Source organism: Lepisma saccharinum, chromosome 18, assembly GCF_977018435.1.
Source record: "Lepisma saccharinum chromosome 18, izLepSacc3.1, whole genome shotgun sequence".
Taxonomy (NCBI): Eukaryota; Metazoa; Arthropoda; class Insecta; order Zygentoma; family Lepismatidae; genus Lepisma; species Lepisma saccharinum.
In genome coordinates, this window is record NC_139246.1 from 22,378,868 (window position 1) to 22,398,756 (window position 19,889).

The window sequence follows — 19,889 nt, forward strand, 5'->3', positions numbered from 1 at the left end:
TGTTGTCAACAATAGAGAATGAGGGCTCCAGCATCGGCTCCTGATTGTTACAAACGTTATTTTGACAATGTTTGAAGAGTGTCCCAAGTCAAGCGGCGCATTGCTAACCTCACAGCAGCGCCAGAAGCAATGATTTTGTGGCACACATACAGAAAACAGAGACTGTATTTTATGTGGCTCTTGTAGTGTCTTATGTTATTAAAATGGTAAATGTTTACAATTTTAAGTCCATATTTAGTACATTTTCACTACATAAGAATCCGTTCCGTTCTGAGAACTAAACATTGCAGTGTATCATATCAATCTTCAGGAGTTTTATTTTTAAATATTCATAATTTCATATCATTTCATTAACATTTAATGTCATTTAATCACAAAATAGTGCAAAATTATTCAAAATTAACCATTTGACATGATATCCTGGATTTTTACACTCTATGCAAGTGTTGCGTGGTATTTTTGCAGACTTTGCAACACACCCAGATTCTCCTAAAGGATGGGTGGTTATATTCCAATGAAAACTTTCTGGCCTACATCAGTACATTTGTCAGCTCAGTCTTAATGTTAGTACCAAGGATGTAAAGTGTATTAAGAGTGTATGGATATTCTTATGTAAACAAATCCTGATTTTTTTTTTAGAACACACATGCAAGATCTGCAAGAGGTAACTCAGGAAGTCCACTACGAGAACTACAGATCTGAGAGATTGGCCAAAGGAGCTCCCATGCCAAAGAGACAAACGTAAGCATTGTTTGATTATTTTTCCCTTGTATCGTATCCACATCAAGTTTCATTGTGGTAAGGTGCTGTGGATTTTTCGTACCACTAGTTCCAGCATTATGAGTATGCAGTGGAATATACGGGGTTATTCACAAATCTCAACAGATGCAATATATTACACTGAAATAAAGGTGAAATCTCTCACGTTTTTTTCTATATACACCACAGATTCTCACTGTGCCCACCTTTGCAGATGTGGCAGGCATCCAGATGAAACTTGATGTGATTGCAAAGTTCCATGAAATTGTGGGAGCATAACAAATTCTCACAAGAGTTATACAGGGTTGAATCCGGAGACTTGGGTGGCTACTGCCATGTTATCGCAAATTGTGCATCTTATCCAACATTGTGGCAATTTTAATTGAGGTACCAGCAAACCATGTTACCTGTACATGAACAGTAACTTCACAACTGTATGTATTTGGGTCTGAGTGTTTGCTATGCCTCTCCATCTTATTTTGCTTTTCTGTAATTGCTCATCTTGCCAGAGAAGTTGGCATAGGATACTGGAAAACCAGAAGGCCCATGTTTGAATACTGTGTAAGGCATGGTTGTTCCTTCGTGTTTGTTCCATCGTCAGTTTGTCACTTATTACTATTGTCATGATTAGACCTCGGATTTTTAGGTTCCTAAAATAGGATCTAAGAATCCTAAAATAGGTTCTAAAAATTCTAAAGATAGGTCCTAAAAATCTTGTTAGGCTCAAAAAATCCTGGAGTAGGTTAAAAAACTTAAAATAGTTCAAAATTCCTGAAAAATGCTGTTTAGGTATAGTCACCGGCAATGAAAATGGGACACCTATATCCTGAAATACGCACTATCTTGCATGACGTTATGTGTCTTGCCTAACCCTACGGCGATGGCGGAACTTACCATTGAAAATTTGCTATTAAAATCCACTCCACCGTATAGTTAGGCAACAATCTTTTTGCATGTTATCCACAGTCAAACTCCGCAATTTTATCTGTGAGGATCATCTTATATGCTGAAAATAATCTTTCAACAAGAACATAGTCAGTGGTTAAACTGCAATGCTGAAATGTTAGTTTGCAAGGCATGAATGCCACAAAGCACCGAAGTGACGTGAAAGTGAGCAAGACCACACAGATCAGACTACTTTGGATTGTACAGGTAACAGTGGCACCAGACATTTTGCTTTGTTTAGAGCTTTGAAAAATTAACCTTGGACTTGGAGGAAGGGAAATCGACAGAGTATGTTTCAAACACGTTCGCCATTGAACATTTTCGTGACCAAAGCAAATGCTTCTGTGTGACATAAAAATCCTGTAAAACCTTTATAAATATATAAAAACCTAAAAAAAAAGGCTTGGTTTAGGGCCATAAACCTAAAATATGTTCTAACAAGCAAAATAGTTTTTTTAGGCACTATAAAACGTCATCAGTTTTTGCATTTTTTAACAAAACTCTTGGCATGACTTATTATTTCTTGCATACCCGTAAATGAAAAAATAGGTTAAAAACCTAAAATTCGAGGTATAGTCATGATTAACTTCCAGAGTAGAAAAGAATACATTTATACTGTTTTGATATGTCTTCCCGTGTTGATCATCCCACCTTATCTTTTGTTTCTTTCTCCTCATTATTTTTGATCATTTGTTTGATCAATTTTCTCAGTATGATATGAAAATTCTGTTAGGTGACTAATGCACAGATTGGCAAAGAAGAGACATTTAAACCCACGATTGGTAAAGAAAGTCTTCATGAATTAAGTAATGATAATGGTATAAGATTGATTACTTTTGCAACCTCAAAGAATTTAATTGTGAAAAGTACTACTTTTAAACATAAAGATATCCATAAATATACCTGGTCTTCTCCAGATGGTAAAACTCATAATCAGATAGATCATATTCTCATTGATAAGAGAAGGCATACTAGTATAATTGACGTTCATACATATAGAGGTGCTCACTGTGCCAATAACCGTTATTTAGTAATTGCTAAATTAAGAGAAAGACTCTCAGTGATAAATCATAAGCAACAAAATCTAAAAGTTCTAAAATTTGATACAGGAAAGTTTACTGATGAAAGAATTAAGAAAGATTACCAAATTAAACTGTCAAATAGATTTGATGTTTTGCAGGATTTAAATGATAATGAAAATATAAATGAAACAGACGTAAATAAGGATTGGGAGCACATACGTAATGCAATAGAATCAGCAGCTAAAGAAAGTATAGGATACCATAAACCGAGAAAAAGTAAGCCATGGTTTGAAAATGAATGTCATAATCTAATAGAAATAAGAAATCAGGCTAGACTTAGGTGGTTAAATAACTCTGATGATACAAATCTAAACAATTATAATAGAATAAAGCGAGAAGTTAACCGCACGTTTAGAAGTAAAAAAAGAGATTACTTGAAAACCAAAATTAACGAAATTGAAACAAACAGCAAAGACAAAAATATCAGAGATTTATATAAAGGTGTAAATGAGTTTAGAAAGGGGTGGCAACCTGAAGTAAACTTGATAAAAGATAAAGACGGTGATTTTCTAGCTGACCCAAGCGATATTCTAAATAGATGGAAGAACTACTTTAATGACCTTTTAAATGTTCATGTAGGAGATAAATCAGAAGTAAATGAAGTACACACAGCAGAACCTTTAGTTCCAGAACCTAACTTGACTGAAGTTAAAGATGCTATTAAAAGGCTAAAGAATAACAAAGCACCTGGCATTGATTTAATACCAGCTGAGTTAATTAAATATGGTGGAAATTCATTAATATGTCAAATTCATAAATTAATTTGTTTAATATGGAATAAAGAAGAAATCCCTCAACAGTGGAAAGAATCCATAATTGTTCCTGTGTTTAAAAAAGGTGATAAAATGAACTGCAATAATTACCGTGGAATTTCTCTACTCTCAACAACATACAAAATATTATCTAACATTCTTTTAACAAGACTAACACCATATGCTAATGAAATTATAGGTGATTATCAATGTGGATTTAAACGTAACAGATCAACTACAGATCAAATTTTTCACATCAGACAGACAAATGAAAAAAAGTGGGAATATAATCAAAATGTCCATCAGCTATTCATTGATTTCAAAAAAGCATATGATTCGGTCAAGAGAGATAAATTATATAATATATTAGTCGAGTTTGGAATACCTAAGAAGCTTGTTAGTATGATAAAAATATGCACCAGTGAAACAAAGTAAAATTCGTGTGGGTATTAATATGTCTGACAAATTTACAATTCATGATGGGTTAAAACAAGGAGATGCATTATCTCCATTGCTCTTTAATTTTGCCTCAGAATATGCTGTTAGGAAGGTAAAAGAAACTAAAGAAGGACTAAAATTAAATGGTGTGACTCAGTTGTTAGCATATGCAGATGATGTAGACTTACTGGGGGATGATATAAATACGATTAAGAATAATGCTAAAATATTTTTCAAAACTGCTAAAGAGATAGGTTTGGAAGTTAACAAAGAGAAAACTAAATATATGCTTACAGGCCGAAACCAAGTGTTAGGTAATAATGAAAATCTAATTATTGATAACAACTCGTTTGAACCAGTTTCCAAATTCAAATACTTAGGAGTAATATTAACAAATGAAAATTATATTAAAGAGGAAATAAAAAGTAGGCTTAATTCAGGAAATGCATGTTACTTCTCTCTTCATAAACTTTTGTCTTCTCGTTTAATATCTAAGAAACTAAAAGTTAAAATATACAAAACAGTAATTTTGCCTGTAGTATTATATGGATGTGAAACTTGGTCCCTTACATTGAAAGAGGAACATAAATTGAGAGTATTTGAAAATAAGATCCTTAGGAAAATCTTTGGACCTAAAAGGGATGAGGAGACAGGTGAGTGGAGAAGGTTACATAATTTAGAACTACATAATTTGTATTCATGTTCAGATATTATTAGAATAATTAAATCAAGAAGACTTAGGTGGGCAGGCCATGTGGCACGAATGGGAGAGGAAAGAGGAGTTTACAGGATTCTTGTTGGGAAACCTGATGGTAAGAGACCTGTAGGAAGGCCAAGACGAAGATGGAGGGACAACGTCGAGATGGACCTAAGGGAAATCGGTAGGGATGGAAAAGAGTATATAGAACTTGCTCAAGATAGGGAAAGATGGAAGGCCTGTGTTGCTGCAGCCATGAACCTTCGGGTTTAAGAAGGCTAGGGAGTTAGTTAGTTAGTTAGTTTTGTATTTTATTTCTCTTTAAATGCCCATATCATCTTACAGGGTGACTACTCACTGGGATTTCCTTGAATTCAGGGAATTATGTGTGAATTCTTCTTGAATTTTTCCCCGTTGACATGAAAAGTTGCAACTTTTATTAATCCAATTTTCATTGAATTTAATACACATTTTTAATGCCCTGAGGCTGGTTTTTCACTATTTAGCTTTTGCTTTTATCAATGAAGGAGAAGAAAAGAAAGTAGCGTGGAAAATAAAACAGAATTCTCTCAATTTGCTTTGCTAGTGTCCTTTGCAGACAGACGGAAGATTATTGCAAGATATCTTGAAGTTGATTAGGTAAATTTGAAATTCTTATGAAATTAATATTTTTTTTCGTAGATTACTATACATCCACCAAGCTTTCTGAAACCTCGTAAAATATGCGAACTACAGACTTCCCGTAACTTTAACTAGCGACACTAGCACCACTGCTCCCACCCCAGAGTTTCAGATGAGTTGTTGGTTCTATATCCTATTGTAGTATAATTAAGCCTTGTTTCCATATTAAAAAACAACCAGCCCCTGTGGCGGAGTTGTTAGCACATGGCGCTACGATGCTAGGGGTCCTGGGTTCGAATCCTGGCCTTGGCATGTATATTTGTAAGTGTCCATTCATCAATTTCATCATATCATCCCTCATTCCCATCTTCGCAAATTAGCCAAAGGTGGCACAAAAAGCGAAGTAAAATAAAACAAATCAAATCATATTAAAAAAAACACTTAAGTTGCTGACCAAGGCAGTTTATTAAGATATAAAAACACTTAACATGTAACGTTTCAACCCCGTATCAGGGTCTTCCTCAGACGGAGAACTAAACTAAAATCTTTGCATTGCTACAGAGGATGAGAGCTGTTGTGTGAGGTACGGCCTTGAAACGAAACACCAAAGCATGGAATGGCGTTCTCCTGCATCATCCCGTCGGAAGAAGGTCAAGGCGTAAAAATCACGCATCAAGACGATGCTTATCACTTTCTTTGACAGTGATGGCATGATCCACAAGGAATTCCTGCCGAAGGGAACAACAATTTTTCCGCCTTGCCCTTCTTTCGACGGGGTGATGCAGGAGAACGCCATCCCATGCTTTGGTGTTTCGTTTCAGGGTCGTACCTCACACAACAGCTCTCATCCTCTGTAGCAATGCATTGCAAGAAATTTGGATCTGAATCCTCCAGATTTTTCTCTTCCCATGCCTCAAAACTGCTTTGAAAGGTCAGAGATTTGAGGATATTCCGGACATCCAATGGAACGTGACGAGGGTCTTAAACACCATCCCGAAAGAAGACTTTTCTAAAAGTTTCCAGGACATGTACAGCCGTTCTCAACGGTGCATAGCCATGGGAGGGGACTATTTCGAAGGACAGTAAGGTAGGTTTCATTAAGAATTCGTCTACTTTCGATATTCAGGATTGAGGGTGTTGTAGAACCTCTGCAAGTAAGTTTTGTGGAAAAGGTTAGTAACTTGCTTAAGTCTAATTTATCAACCATGTCTTTTATTCCCCAAACATGAATAAATCTTGAAGTTTTTTTTCCAGTATTGTGAGTCCAGAGGAGAAAGGGACAGAGAAGGATCGCATTCTTCAGGAGAAAGAAGCAGAGTTGCGGCGAATGCAGGAAATGCTTGCGAAAATGCAAGCTCAGATGCAGCAGCAGTCACAGTAGTGTCCAGGCAAGCACTCGAACTTGAATTTCTAACGATAACCGAAGCATTTTTAATCATTGCATTTCACTTCAATATTGTAGCTTCACAGGCAGGTAGCATATGTTTTTTTTTAGCGAGAAGTCTGCATTTTTTTTAAAAGTGTTACGGACTTCAGTATTCATCTTGTTGCGTACATTATCACGATTTTTTCTTTTGGTAAAATTGTGTTACAGTGCACTGTAAACTGCACAGGTTTTTGCAGTTGTAGCTTCAGGGTGTGTTTCTGCGACGGAACTACATGTCTTCTCTTTTATATTTGTTTTCACAATTACAACTTATCAGATCCTATAAAATGTAGCTGAATTTTTATATCTTTGTAAATTACACAAGGAAATTTTGAAATCTCCTTTTGAGGGTGTGTGTAGATAAAGGGACTGTAGCGAGTGGATACAGTGTTGTGTGTTGTGTAGTAATTGTAGTGTATTGTTGATGAACAGGAAGCTGTTTATTTTTGATGAAGTTGGAAGTAGGAGTGTGAAACCAGCGTTATTCTGCCAGGGTATGGGTGCGAGGCTTGTTCGTAAGCCGTTGAATGCGTGGGGGAAAGAATGAGTGTGGCTTCAACGATCTTGGATTGTCAGTGAGTGCACAGGTGAAGCATACTTGTTTTTCCTTTTTTTTTAGAATGATTAACATGGGCTGGGGGGAGGAGGGGGTATTTGTGTGTAGATTATACCCTAATCTGCCAACCTTAAGAATTTTCCATTCGTTAATGCATTGTAAACATTATGAACGCGATGCTGACTTGTTTCGTCTTTGCTTCATGTGTGGTGTTGATGCTGTCTTATCTGCTTATGTGCTTGATATGTGTGTGTGGGTGTGTGAATAAATATATTTGGTATTACCAGTTCAGTGGCTCAAACTCAGGATATTATTCAAATCCAATTATTTTGGAAATATTTTTATTAATGACCTCCTGATATAGACTGTTGTATTGGACGTATAGTTGAGTGGGAATGAAGCTTTTGCATGAAAGTAGTTTCAAGATGAGATGGAGTTCAATCTGGATTGTGGTTACTGAAAAGTGGGAGTTTTGAATTTGTTTGCAAGTAGACAATTGGTCAATTCATCCCACAAGGATGAATTTTTACAAAATGTGTTTACAGTTAGTCTCTTTTAAGAGCTTAACAAAACTGACTCAATTGCAAATTTCTTGTTCTTGCTTGTTCAGTAAAGGATATTCATTTGACTGGGAAAATGCATTTAAGAGGATTAATGAATTTCAGAATTTTCTTTTAAAAAATACTCAAAAAACACATGGAAATCTTGCAGTTAAGCAAAATTATTTTCTGGGTTTTCTGCTCAGCTGATCAAACTGTACTTTTTACTGCTCAATATTTGTACTGTGAAAGCCAGAACTCCTGTCTGCTGTTATTTATCCACAGTAAATCCATATTTATATTGTTAATTTCAGTAAGTTTTAAAATTAGGGAAAGAATAAATGTAACAGAACAAATCTGTAGTATTGTAGCATTTGGAAAGAAGACAATCTTCTTGTGTATGTTGTTACTGCATACTCAAGTCACTTAACAAGATAAATCAAAACTAATGTGTGTCTACGCAAAAAGGTTGTGGTAAAATATAGTGAGGCGGACCGGCATATCAGCTGTAAATAAGAGATGTTTATTTTAAAACATTGAGACTTGTTTGAATCATGTTATGTGCTGGCGACATAGATTTGTAGCACTAGTGTGTTCCAAGTATTTTTGGGTGTAAGCTCACTTTGGTTCCCATTTTTGGGGATTCTGTTACCCCTACCTACCCCCTCCTCTCTCTCTCTTCCAAATTAAGTGTAGTGAACAGGGAAGTAGGTAGTTTTACTTCAGGTAGTTTCAGATGCACTTCCGTATATTAAATTCAGTTCATCAGTGAAAGATGGCAGTTCAGCTATCCTCTTTGAGTAAATGTCTTCAGGTGTGCAGGATGGGAAATAAGAAAAATCCTGATATTTAGGAAAAATTTCAATACACTTAATATAGCACCATTCAAAATATTCTAATGTTCAAGATTCCAACAAATTGCGATGTCATTTCCTTAAGTCGGAATGGGACTATTTTTTCGATACTGGTATCTGATATTGTTTCAGAATCCTACATACCCCTAAAGGAGCTGTCAGACCAAAGTGACAAGCAACACAGGCCTCTTCACTTTAAAGCAAAACATTCACACTGCATGCAGGAACAAGAGACCGAGGCAACACAATGCATGGTATTGTAAAAATGGCCTAGCGACACGTCCAATTTGCGATAGTGCTTCAGTCTGAAACCTCCCAAATGTACACATCATCACTGAAGAAGGTCACATGAAGATTAGAGGAACTAGCTCTTTCAAAATGTGTTACAATTGACAAACAGGGTTTTCTACATATATATCACAATTATTGGAATTGGTAAGAAGTATTGATGGGGAATATAATTTTTTTTCTGATACCAATACCATGACATTCTGCCAATCCTATAAAAATTGCAAATGTTTCATGAAGATCCTGTATGTTCATTCACCTCCTGAACGTGTAAAACCAGGTTACTGCTGTGCGTTTTGCTTTGGAAGGACTTAGATATTTACTATACAAAACAAGGGTAAATGAATTATACCTTCAAATTCACAATAAGAATGCACAATTTTGTACTAAGTTATAGGATACTCATAGAAATATCGGATTTAAAATTATTAGCAAATAACCAATGTTCATATATTAGCAGCCAATGTCAATAGATAACGACAGAGAGAGGGAGAGAGAGAGATTAACCACATTCTTGTGAAAATTAAGTTCATGTAATTCAAAATTATATAAATAAAACTAATTAGGATTTGTGGAAGATTGCCACTGTTTTAGAAGATAGGAATGAACATGTGTAAATTGTTTGCACACGACAGTGCAGTGAATAAAATTATGTTTTAATGTATTTGTGTATTTTGCTCCAAAATGCTTGCGATTCGTATGGCTCATTAAGAAAACTATGATACATACTGGTAATTTAAATTTCAGATCAATTATAAAAAGTATTACTTAAACTTTGTGTGTGTGTATGTGCAAAGATTTTCCCAAGGAAAGAGCAATAATTGTGTATGTGTAAGGTATTGGGAGTAAACTTATCTTCATTCATATACAGGAATGTGCTTAGGTTACATTTTTCATGATTTTCCAAGATAGAATTTCTTAAAACACAAATATCCCATGTATAACCATTGGTCAACATTAGTCTTTCCAAACATTACTTTGCTTTAATCTTCTGCTGCATAATCGTGCATGTTGAATACAACATTAACATACCTTATTTCTGGTGGAAGATAAAATACAATAGACAAAACCAAACATTGCACATAAAGAAACATTACAAAAAATGTGTCTAATCTCTTCAACATTTCATCTGTACCTTGGGAACAATTTGAATGTTTAAAAAAGCACTAACTTTGATTCACCTAATATTCCATCGCATCCCCTTTTATCTTAGATAACTTTTTAGCACAGGTATGTAACGAACATTACAGTATGTTTCTTGGTTCTTTATTTCCTTCCCTGCATTTAAATATTTTATATTTTTATACTTGTACTAGTTACCATCATTTAGAAAGACTCAAGCATGGATTTTTCCTACACCACAAACATGCTTCATCCAGTCGCAGCTTATTTCCTTTGTACAAATAATATTTGTAGCCCAAGAGAATATATGATGTGGGTCCCTGTTATGAATGTAACTGAAATGAAGATCCTTATCCATAAAGAAAAAAGGTTTGAATCACAGCTGTGATTGTCCTTCGATCGTTTTAATCTCATCATTTGGAGTTTAGGGTAAGAGAAAAGAAAAACTTGGAATATTTACACTTTTGTGTATGACTTTAGGTAACATATTCTTATAAATAGTCCTTGTGGATGAATGAACCTTTCTGCTACATTTCATCCTGATTCCTCAGAGCTTTTTCAATACTTACACTACCAAGATATACTCACACACACATGACAGGTAGTCACTCCACACTATATTTTGGTAGTGTAAGCTTTTAAAAATTCTGGGGACTGGGACAAAATGTCGCAGCAAGAATAAATAGTAACATGTACTGTATTATTTTGTAATAAGGTCCATATCAGATTGATCAGTTACAAGATAGTAAAAAATTCTTAGTGCTGCTTCTGTGTCTATTGTCCTACAACATTCTATTTACCTGTATCAAAGTTTGGGAGCTTGCGTTGAATAGGAAAACACTAGTCTTCTTTTCTTTTTAGTTATTTTCCAAATCCTAATATAGTAACTGCTATTGTTAATACTGTGTTCTTTTGATCTAAGTACATTTTTACATCTGTGGTCCACTGTTGCACCATGAAATGTTGAAGCGATCAACTTGATCGTTTGTTTTCCGCACAGTATTAATGTTGAAAAATGACTTGGTGAGCAATGTATCTTCTAAACAGTTATCTTTAGAGTGCATTCCGCTTGATTTGTATGTGTTTAAAAAAATGCATAAAATTCACGGTTGCTAGTAAGCAAAAGTAAGGTCTTTCTGCTTGTCTGGCGGATCTTTGGCAATAAGTTTATAAGGTATTATTTCAGATACCTTTCCATGGGTTGTATTAAGGGGAAGAAAAGGTAAAATTTGTGCCTTACCATGTTCCAAGCACTAATATTCATTGTTGTTCTTTGTAGACAATTATATTTGAAAAAAAAAAGCTGATTGGAAGTAATTAATTTCTCTTGGCATTTGAGATATATTTTTTAAGTAAAAATGCCTTCTGGAGGGTAACTTTTGATCTTGAAGAAACCTCTTATGTACAGGGTGTTTTACTTGCTCTCGGCCCCTGATTTTCGCTTATATATATATATCAAACTATTGGTCACAATGTAATGAAATTTGCTACGGACATACATTTGTGTATGAGAAGCATGGTGACGTCACAGCAAGTGTTGGAAGTGGCTGCCATTAACATGCCTGCACATGTATCTCCATGTTGCAGAAAGTAGCCTCCAACACATCAGGAGTCAGCGTTAATTTCCCGCCGAATGCTGTTTTGCAGTTCCATGATAGTCCGTGGCTTGTTGCGATAGACCTTTCCTTTCAGGTCAGGTGATCTGGTAGCCAAAGTCCTTTTGAAATGACACGATATTCAAAGGAGGACACATTTTTTTACATGTTGGCGTGTGGCAAGTGGCGCCACCTTGTTGAAAATAGCCATTACGGAGCTCCTCATCATCCAAAAGATTTACAGCAGCGCCAAGAACTGTGGACTGAAAACACACATCCGTATGATTGGCATTTAACAATAGAATCGCCCAGATGCACGCACAGGCTCACACAAGGACTAAGGAGACAATGGCACCATCTCCAATGACGTCACCATGCTTCTCATACACCAAGGTATGTCCCTAGCAAATTTCATTACATTATGACCAGTAGTTTGATTTTTATAAACAAAAATCAGGGGCCAAGAGCAAGTGAAACATCCTTTAGAAAACTATATAAAATTCTTGATCCTATATCAGTGTCTTTGTCAATGCCCTGCTATCATAAGCTGAATCTGAACCATAATATATGCAACTATAATTGAAACTATAGCAATTTTTGTGACCTTATTTGTAACATGAAAAAATTACAATAGTGAGATTTTGTTCTTAATATGACAACCTGAAAGCTATAATAGTTAATATTAATTTTTTAGTATTACTTCTGACCAGCTTATTGCACATAAATATTGGCACAAATTTACATATTAGTGCAAGGATATATCCTTGTGGAACATAATAGACGATGGATCTGAGTTAAGCTGGTTTGTTTGTAGTCAATGATGAACAATGCAATTCTGAAACAAAGTGTGGGGTATTTATGAACACATCTAGGTGACTATCAATATGCATTCAGTGTACTCTTCCAATTGAACAGTCAAGGTTGTAATGGACAATAGAAAAGTTACCGTAATCGTTAGTTCATATTGTCATCCTGTCTTATTTGTTCCTGGTGTGAAACGTATAAATTGTGCCAAAGAATTATATTTTATGGGATCAAGTTTCGGTTTTAACAAATGAGATTATGTGTGTGTGCGAGAGATAGAGAGAGAGAGATTTGCCTTTAATGGGCTTTAAAATTCTAAAAGCAGCATGCACATGTATGTCTTAGACAAATTTCCATGAGATCTGTATGAAATAATTGACTTTTCCCCTAGCAGTACTATAGAAAACCAATGTGAGGAAGACTGTCATTGTATCTTGAAGGCTGATGATTTGGTAATGTTGACGGACATTTGTTGCTTGTTTTAAGTATTCGTGTTACCAGCAAATTGTACTTTCAAAAAAATGCTTCGTAGTCATCGAGCTTCCATTTTGTAGTTAAACTAGTTCTGTATGTCTTCTCGTGAAGATTGTAATGTCATTCTCACGTGAATTACATGGACATGGAATGACAAGACTTGCTCGATGGCATCATATTGCACAAAAGTGTGTTGCATTTTCAACATGATTAGAATGAACAATAACATTAGAGTTCTGCTAAAAGAAAACGCTCCCGATTTCTGTGTGCAGAACTTTTCATAAACAGAGTGCTTGACATTGAAACAACAAGAATAACTATTGTATTTGCCAGTGTATAAGAGAGACTTTTTTCCTTTAACCTACATGGTCTCTCGTTCCTGGGGTGTGATTTTTAACGTCGTCATTTATTAATGATTGTTTTGTCAACACCCTTCTGTCTAGCTGAGTTTCTAATCATCCTCTTTTACCCCACGATTTTGTTTTCAGTGTTAGTAAGATATCCGATCTGCTAGGGAGGGTTCATTGAAGGTACTTGCTTTCCGAGTCCATGCCCGCTTAACGAAGAGTACCTTTTTATAATTTTATAGAATTTCAATTTTTATGGTTTTATAGAATCTCAAATGTTGAAAGAAAAGATCTAATCGTAATAACTGAGGATTTGGCATTTTAGACCATTAATTTGGCATATTTTAAAAACTCAGTCTCCGAGACCGTGTGTGACCATCGACGTAACTTGTCTCGCGTGACCCGCGAAGGGTTAAAAATAGGTTTTATACACACATACGTTTCCTTTCTTTTCATTTCTGAAATTTTCTCTTCCGAAATTAAACTATTTCTTTGCGGTGCGGGGCAAAGATGATTAATAACTAGGAAAGTTATTTGTTGAAAGTAGACCTACATATCACTTTATATTTGAAATACTGTAAATTAATTATAAATTCAGTGAAAGATTTTTCCTCAAACATATGAACGAAAAAGTATTTTACGCTGGTGCATCTTATATGCTGGGAAATACGGTAGTTTCACAATCATTAGAAGGTTCTGGTCTACGGTGTTTCTTCTGTTTGGCATGTTTCCTGCTGTCATCCAACTGCTATGCAGAGAAGACTTTGTTTCAATCCTTCCGGTGTAGCCAGTTATATTATTATGACCCTAGATGGATTATGTGTTATATGTGACTGGCATGAAATAATTTTATCACTTTTTCCATAACTGCTCATGGTTCGCTCGCCTCACCCCTACGAAGTCTAGAATCAGTACACTTTTGATGCCGGTTAAAAGTGAATTTCACATTGAACAAGACAGGCACACTAATAAGACTAGTGATATTAAGGTTCAAGATGGATCAGCCGTGTAGAAAAAGAGTTAGCTTTCATGATGCAATAACGTCTTCCAATTCTGCTCTCTTCTGTCTGCGATAAAGACTGATCTGATGTAGAAATAAGATGAGTGCCACTACTGATTTGTAAAGATGCTAGGGTAATACTCGCATGCTTAACATTGCGTTTGAACTTGTTGCATTTATAATGACCAGTATTTGCTTTGACTGCACAAAATATCGACTTTGAAGTACTTGAAAATTTGTTTATCCAACCAACTGTGTTGCCTCGTTTAAATTGTTTCTTCATTTTAGGAGTTGAACTGATTGGTGTTTATAATTTTCCTGAAAATTGTGCAAAATATGGATTCTTTTCATTCTGCTTGTCTCGTAATTGAATCTCAACATTTAAGGCAGAACTGTTAGTATGGTTGAAAATTATGCTTCTAATTCATCTCTGTATTTTAAAAACTTACAGGTACTGAATGTATTATTTCTCGACAACCGTACACATTGCAAAAATAAGTTGGTTTAATGAACAAATTCTTATAATATACTTCGGAACTTGTATACCAAAATATGCTTTTGAACTTCCCAAAAAGCACAAAATTGAACCTGACTAACTCAAGAAATACATACTGATTTTTTTATATATTAGTGTGCGTGGGAACGGAATGTATGGAGAATGCTAATGGATCTTCCTTTGTAGTCTATGTATATGTAATAAATACTTATCTCGTGTAATTTGAAAAGTTAGATATAGAAGCTCAATGAAATTGTATTTTTTTTTGTACAGTAAAAAAAAAATAATGAATCTCGGACATGTATGTTTACAAAATGTATTTAGTATTCTTAGTTATTTATCTTGTAATGTTTTTATAATATTTTTGTAGTGAAACTTGTATAATTTGAATTTGTTTCATGCTTGATAATGGCTCTAAACTTTTCATTATCGTACCAAAGCCTAAGTCTTGAGAATGTAAAGTGCTTTTTGGCGTATTCAGACACTTCATTTTTGTAAAACTAAGTTGGCCCATATGTTGACAACTCATTTAGAGTTTGGTTCTTTCAACATGCTTTGTATCATTGTCAGTTCCTGTTTAACCCATTTGTAAGAAAGAAAGGGAGAAAAACCTTTTTCGGGTAGTTGTGCCTTTCCTCAAGCAGGTAGATTATTTCTGTGGTTTCGTGCAAAGGCCATCTTGATCTGGTGAAAGTTAGCACTTGTTGGAAGAAGGTGATGTGATGTGCTGTAAAATCAATAAAGGGACATTACTCCAAAGTTGTACTGTAATTGAAAAACCTTACTCTTCCGCTGTTGTTGCTTTGCGTCGCAGGTTACGTGGAAAAACCCTGCATTTTTCTTTTTTTTCTTCTTCAAGGTTTCATCTGCTCCTTAAAGAAATGTAATATGATCTTGCAATAAGGTTGGTGTTTCTTCTGTGCGATATTTAGGTTTCCTATACACTGTATTTAAACAGTTAATAGATCTCAACACTACATGTGATAAATGCATTTAGAGATCATAGTTTTGTAATTGCTTAACAATATTTTAGTTTTTCTAACAGTGGGGTGATATTTCCTAATTTGTTCTGCAAAACAAAAGAAAGATTCAGGTTTTGTTCTTCCACATTGCTCTAATTTTTGTGACCTATATGTATGTGACCATGCCTTCAGTATCATGTGTTAGGGAATCTGGGCCAAAGGTGATTGTGTTACACTCTGGTGATGGGAGTTTGCTACATTTGTGTTTCCTATTTCAGATGTTTTGGAGTACGAGAGGGTCACGTGTGATGTGCTGACTGTTCAGTGTTGGTTGCAGTAAGGTGCTGTACAAGGCCAAACCTTAGGTGATCACTTGAACAATGCCAAGAAGGAAACACCAATTTGCCTTGCACTGTATGGATGGTTCTACCAATGTAACAGCTTACTGTGGCACATAACTGTACACACAAAGGGATGAGAGTTTGGGTATATAGTCAGGTATTGTACCCACCCATACCCGCATTACTTGATGTGTACAGTTACATCCCACAGTAAGCTCAGCTACATTGGCAGAATCATCTGTACAGTGCAATGCAGATTGGTGTTTTCTTTTTCACATAATTCAAGTGTTCATCTTAAGGTTTGGCCTTGCTTAGCACCACAGTGCTCCAAACAGACTCGCTCACTGAAGAAGTGCATGCCATCCTCCAACAGAAACTGCCACTGGACAAATTAGCACATCACACCTGGCACACACTGAAAGATCTGAGTTAGAAGGTGGAAGCACAAGCCCATTGCAAGCTTCCATCACCAGAGTCTATACAGTGCCAGGATACCTACCACCTTTGGTCCAGATGCAATAATATATGATATTGAAGGCAGGAGGAATCTATGAAATTAGTAGGTCACAATAATAAGAGCAATGCCAAAGCAAACTTTTTCAATACATGATTTCCTACATCATGTAGTGTCAAGTTGCTGGTAAATGCCAAGGGCCTGTTCTGGGTTATACATGTTAAGTGCAGGAGGTCTGTGTGGTTATCTGTTTCAGTGAGGGAGCTTGATTCCATGTTGAGCTGTAAATCGAGATTGTTCCACTTTTCTTTGGAGGAGGAGACTGGCTACTGTAAAAGCACTCTTGGGTGATTGAGACTTCATCCTGTAGATGCACTTCAACAGGGTAACATCACACAAGGTAAAATTGTCTCTATTATATGAGGTGTAGAATTCAAGATAGTTGAGCACCCTTGTGTAGTTATCCACACTGTCATAGAACACTTACAGCATACCCAAGATATTTAGCAATCATAAGTGAATCAGATTTCAGATACGATAATTATATAAGGTATGCCTACTACTATTATTTTCCTGTAGTTTACGGTTATTACAAGCATAAGAAAACAGTTTTTCTTTGTGACGTTTCAGGAGAACACACACTCCTTTCATCAGACATTTATTTTCATTTTGACTAAAGATACAGTTATAACAATGGTTAGTAATTTTTTAAACAAAAAGAATCCGTTATATAATGGATGTTATAGCTATATTACAACAATGTAACATTGACAACATCCATTATATAAGGGATTCTTTTTGTTTAAAAAATTACTAACCATTGTTATAACTGTATCTTTAGTCAAAATGAAAATAAATGTCTGATGAAAGGAGTGTGTGTTCTCCTGAAACGTCACAAAGAAAAACTGTTTTCTTATGCTTGTAATAACCGTAAACTACAGGAAAATAATTCTATAATGCAAGCAATGCGTACATACAAGAAAAACTATTATGCCTACTACTGTTTTTGTGGTCTATGACAGTGTGCATACACAATGGTGCTCAACTGTCTTAACTCTACACCTCATATGAGGGAACCACTTTACCTCATGTAGCGTTATCCTGTTGGAGTGCATCTACAGGATGAAGTCTTAATTACCAGCGAGTGCTTTTACAGTAGACAGTCTCCTCCTCCAAAACTTCCAGAGAAAGTGTTATCTGAAAGGGGAAAAGGAACAATCTCCATTTACAGCTCAACATAGATTCATGCTCCCTCACTGAAACCAAAATAAGTTTCTACAACCATGCAGACTCGACTAGCGCAGCATTAGCCAGGACATGCCCAAAGCCTAAAAATCCGAACTATAGGATTTGAAATAATAATACTCATTAGGTCTGCCAATTAGTATAGTGACTAGTACTGTTGCCATGCAATTAAGGGATTTGTGGATTACATTAAGGTTTGGCACACACAGGTAAAACGGTGAAAGCAAAAAATTAGGTGAAGTATGGGCAGATTTGTAGATCAGTTGGTGGAGCATTGGCACGGTATGCCAGAGAAACTGAATTTGAGTCCTGGTGAAGACTTCATAAGGATTTGCAGTTTAATTTCCAGTGGACCTAGACAATATTTAACCCCAGCCCCCACCAAGCACAGATTTTTTTTTTTAAAATAGGTAAATGTTCATGTTTTTTCATCCACTTTCACAACACTCATGATCCAAATAATTGCACATTCTTATCTTGGTTAGGCTAATTACCTCATTCGTTCCAGGTAAATGTTCAGAAATCTACAATAATTTTGTTAAGCGGTTACTAACCAAAGATGCTCTTTAAATAAATTATCCCAAATTACACAATTCAGAGAACTCTTTAAATTTAGCTAAGGTAATACCCACTAAAATTGTACATTAACTAGTGATCACAAAATGTTCACCACCTTCAAAGACTCACAGGCCTCTGCCCTTGAGTTGGTTCCTATACATTAACATGGAATAGAGATTTCCTTCTACGCATGAAGAACAGTAATATGCAAGTAGAGTATGTAATACGCATACACGATGCTATCTACGGAAACATGGTGATAAGCTTGGGCATCACAACTGGTGCTGTACAAGCGAAATCAAATTATCCACCCCTGGTCCATGATGCACAGTTGCAAAGATCGGATCCGCGCAGGAACGAAAACTTTTTTCAATGACTTTGTTATCCTAAAGCCGTCCAACTCTATTATTACCACATGCTAACTACTGTGATCCTGAGTAAAATACAGCACAGTGCAGTGGTTAGTGCATATCCAGAGGTTCAAGGATTTGGAAGCAGCGAGAACTTTTTCAAGAACCTTCAATCATGATGAAAATTCGACTGGTTCAATCAGCAGACTACAGTGATCGATCGACAAGTCTTCGGAGAAGCCAACCCATCTCTAACATACTGTATGTACGGCAGCAATCGAGAAATCTAAATCAGAAGTTAATGCAGTGAAAAAAATTATTGCTGCTGCGACAGGAATCTATTTTTGGAGCTCTGGAACATGCAGCAAATGTGCAACCACTGCACCATGATCTTCTTATTTTCCATTTTCAGCCGCCAGCCTGGAAATTAAATTGAAAATTCCTTCCACTCCCAGCTGGGATTGATTTCCTGCTCGAGGCATTTGCCCTTCATCGTGTGAGGTGATGCGAGGCAAACTGGATGTTGTGCAGATACCTGTGCCACCCTTTGGGTGTGAAGTTTGAGGGGAAAAAAACAAAAACGAAGTTTCTCTACCTGCAATATTTTCAGTTAGTCAATTCGTAGACATTAGCGATGAAGGCTACCTTAATGTTTGACGGCTGTGGCCATTTGGCAAGGAATGCGACATTGCTACTTGAGGAACACTGTAGGTGCCTTGGGAGGAATGACTGCTCCGTCTCCACGTTGAAATGTTAGTGATGTCCATTTTGTGAAGTGTACCACATTCAGTCCATAGAAGGTTTATCTCTGCTCCGGCAGTACATTTACTTCCCATCGTTTTTCAATGTACATGGTGAGTCACTGGCAACAGCAATTTTGCTGATGCTTTTGAATGATCCTAATTGGACATTGCACTTGCAACCTCGAAGTCAAATAGATCCCTTGTTAGATTATCATTTCAGCTGTAGTTTACTTACAATGTATAGACATCCTTGTAGCACCATGTCAAGAAAATTCACCAACCTTAATCAGAATTCCCAGAAGGTTGCTTTGCTCCTTAAACTGCAAGACAAACACAAATTGTCAAGACCAGGTAATCTGCAAATTGTGAAAAAATAATAGGTATTAGGGAAAATTAAGACTTGGTATAAACTGCTATGTCTACTGTCAGCTGCAAACTAAG

The 19,889-nt window shown here is 35.9% G+C and overlaps 1 protein-coding gene across 4 annotated transcripts in view; it reads left to right on the forward strand.

Annotated features, from left to right (window-relative positions):
* Positions 1 to 15,554, forward strand: part of Septin1 (Septin 1) — a 53,324-nt gene extending 37,770 nt beyond the window's left edge. For all 4 annotated transcript variants that reach the window (XM_083140318.1, XM_083140320.1, XM_083140319.1 and 1 more), the window contains 2 exons: positions 640 to 741; positions 6,549 to 15,554. In XM_083140318.1, coding sequence (XP_082996444.1) covers positions 640 to 741; positions 6,549 to 6,675 — 229 coding nt within the window. In that variant the 3' untranslated portion in view covers positions 6,676 to 15,554. The remainder of the gene's footprint in view (positions 1 to 639; positions 742 to 6,548) is intronic.
* Positions 15,555 to 19,889: the final 4,335 nt, after the last annotated feature.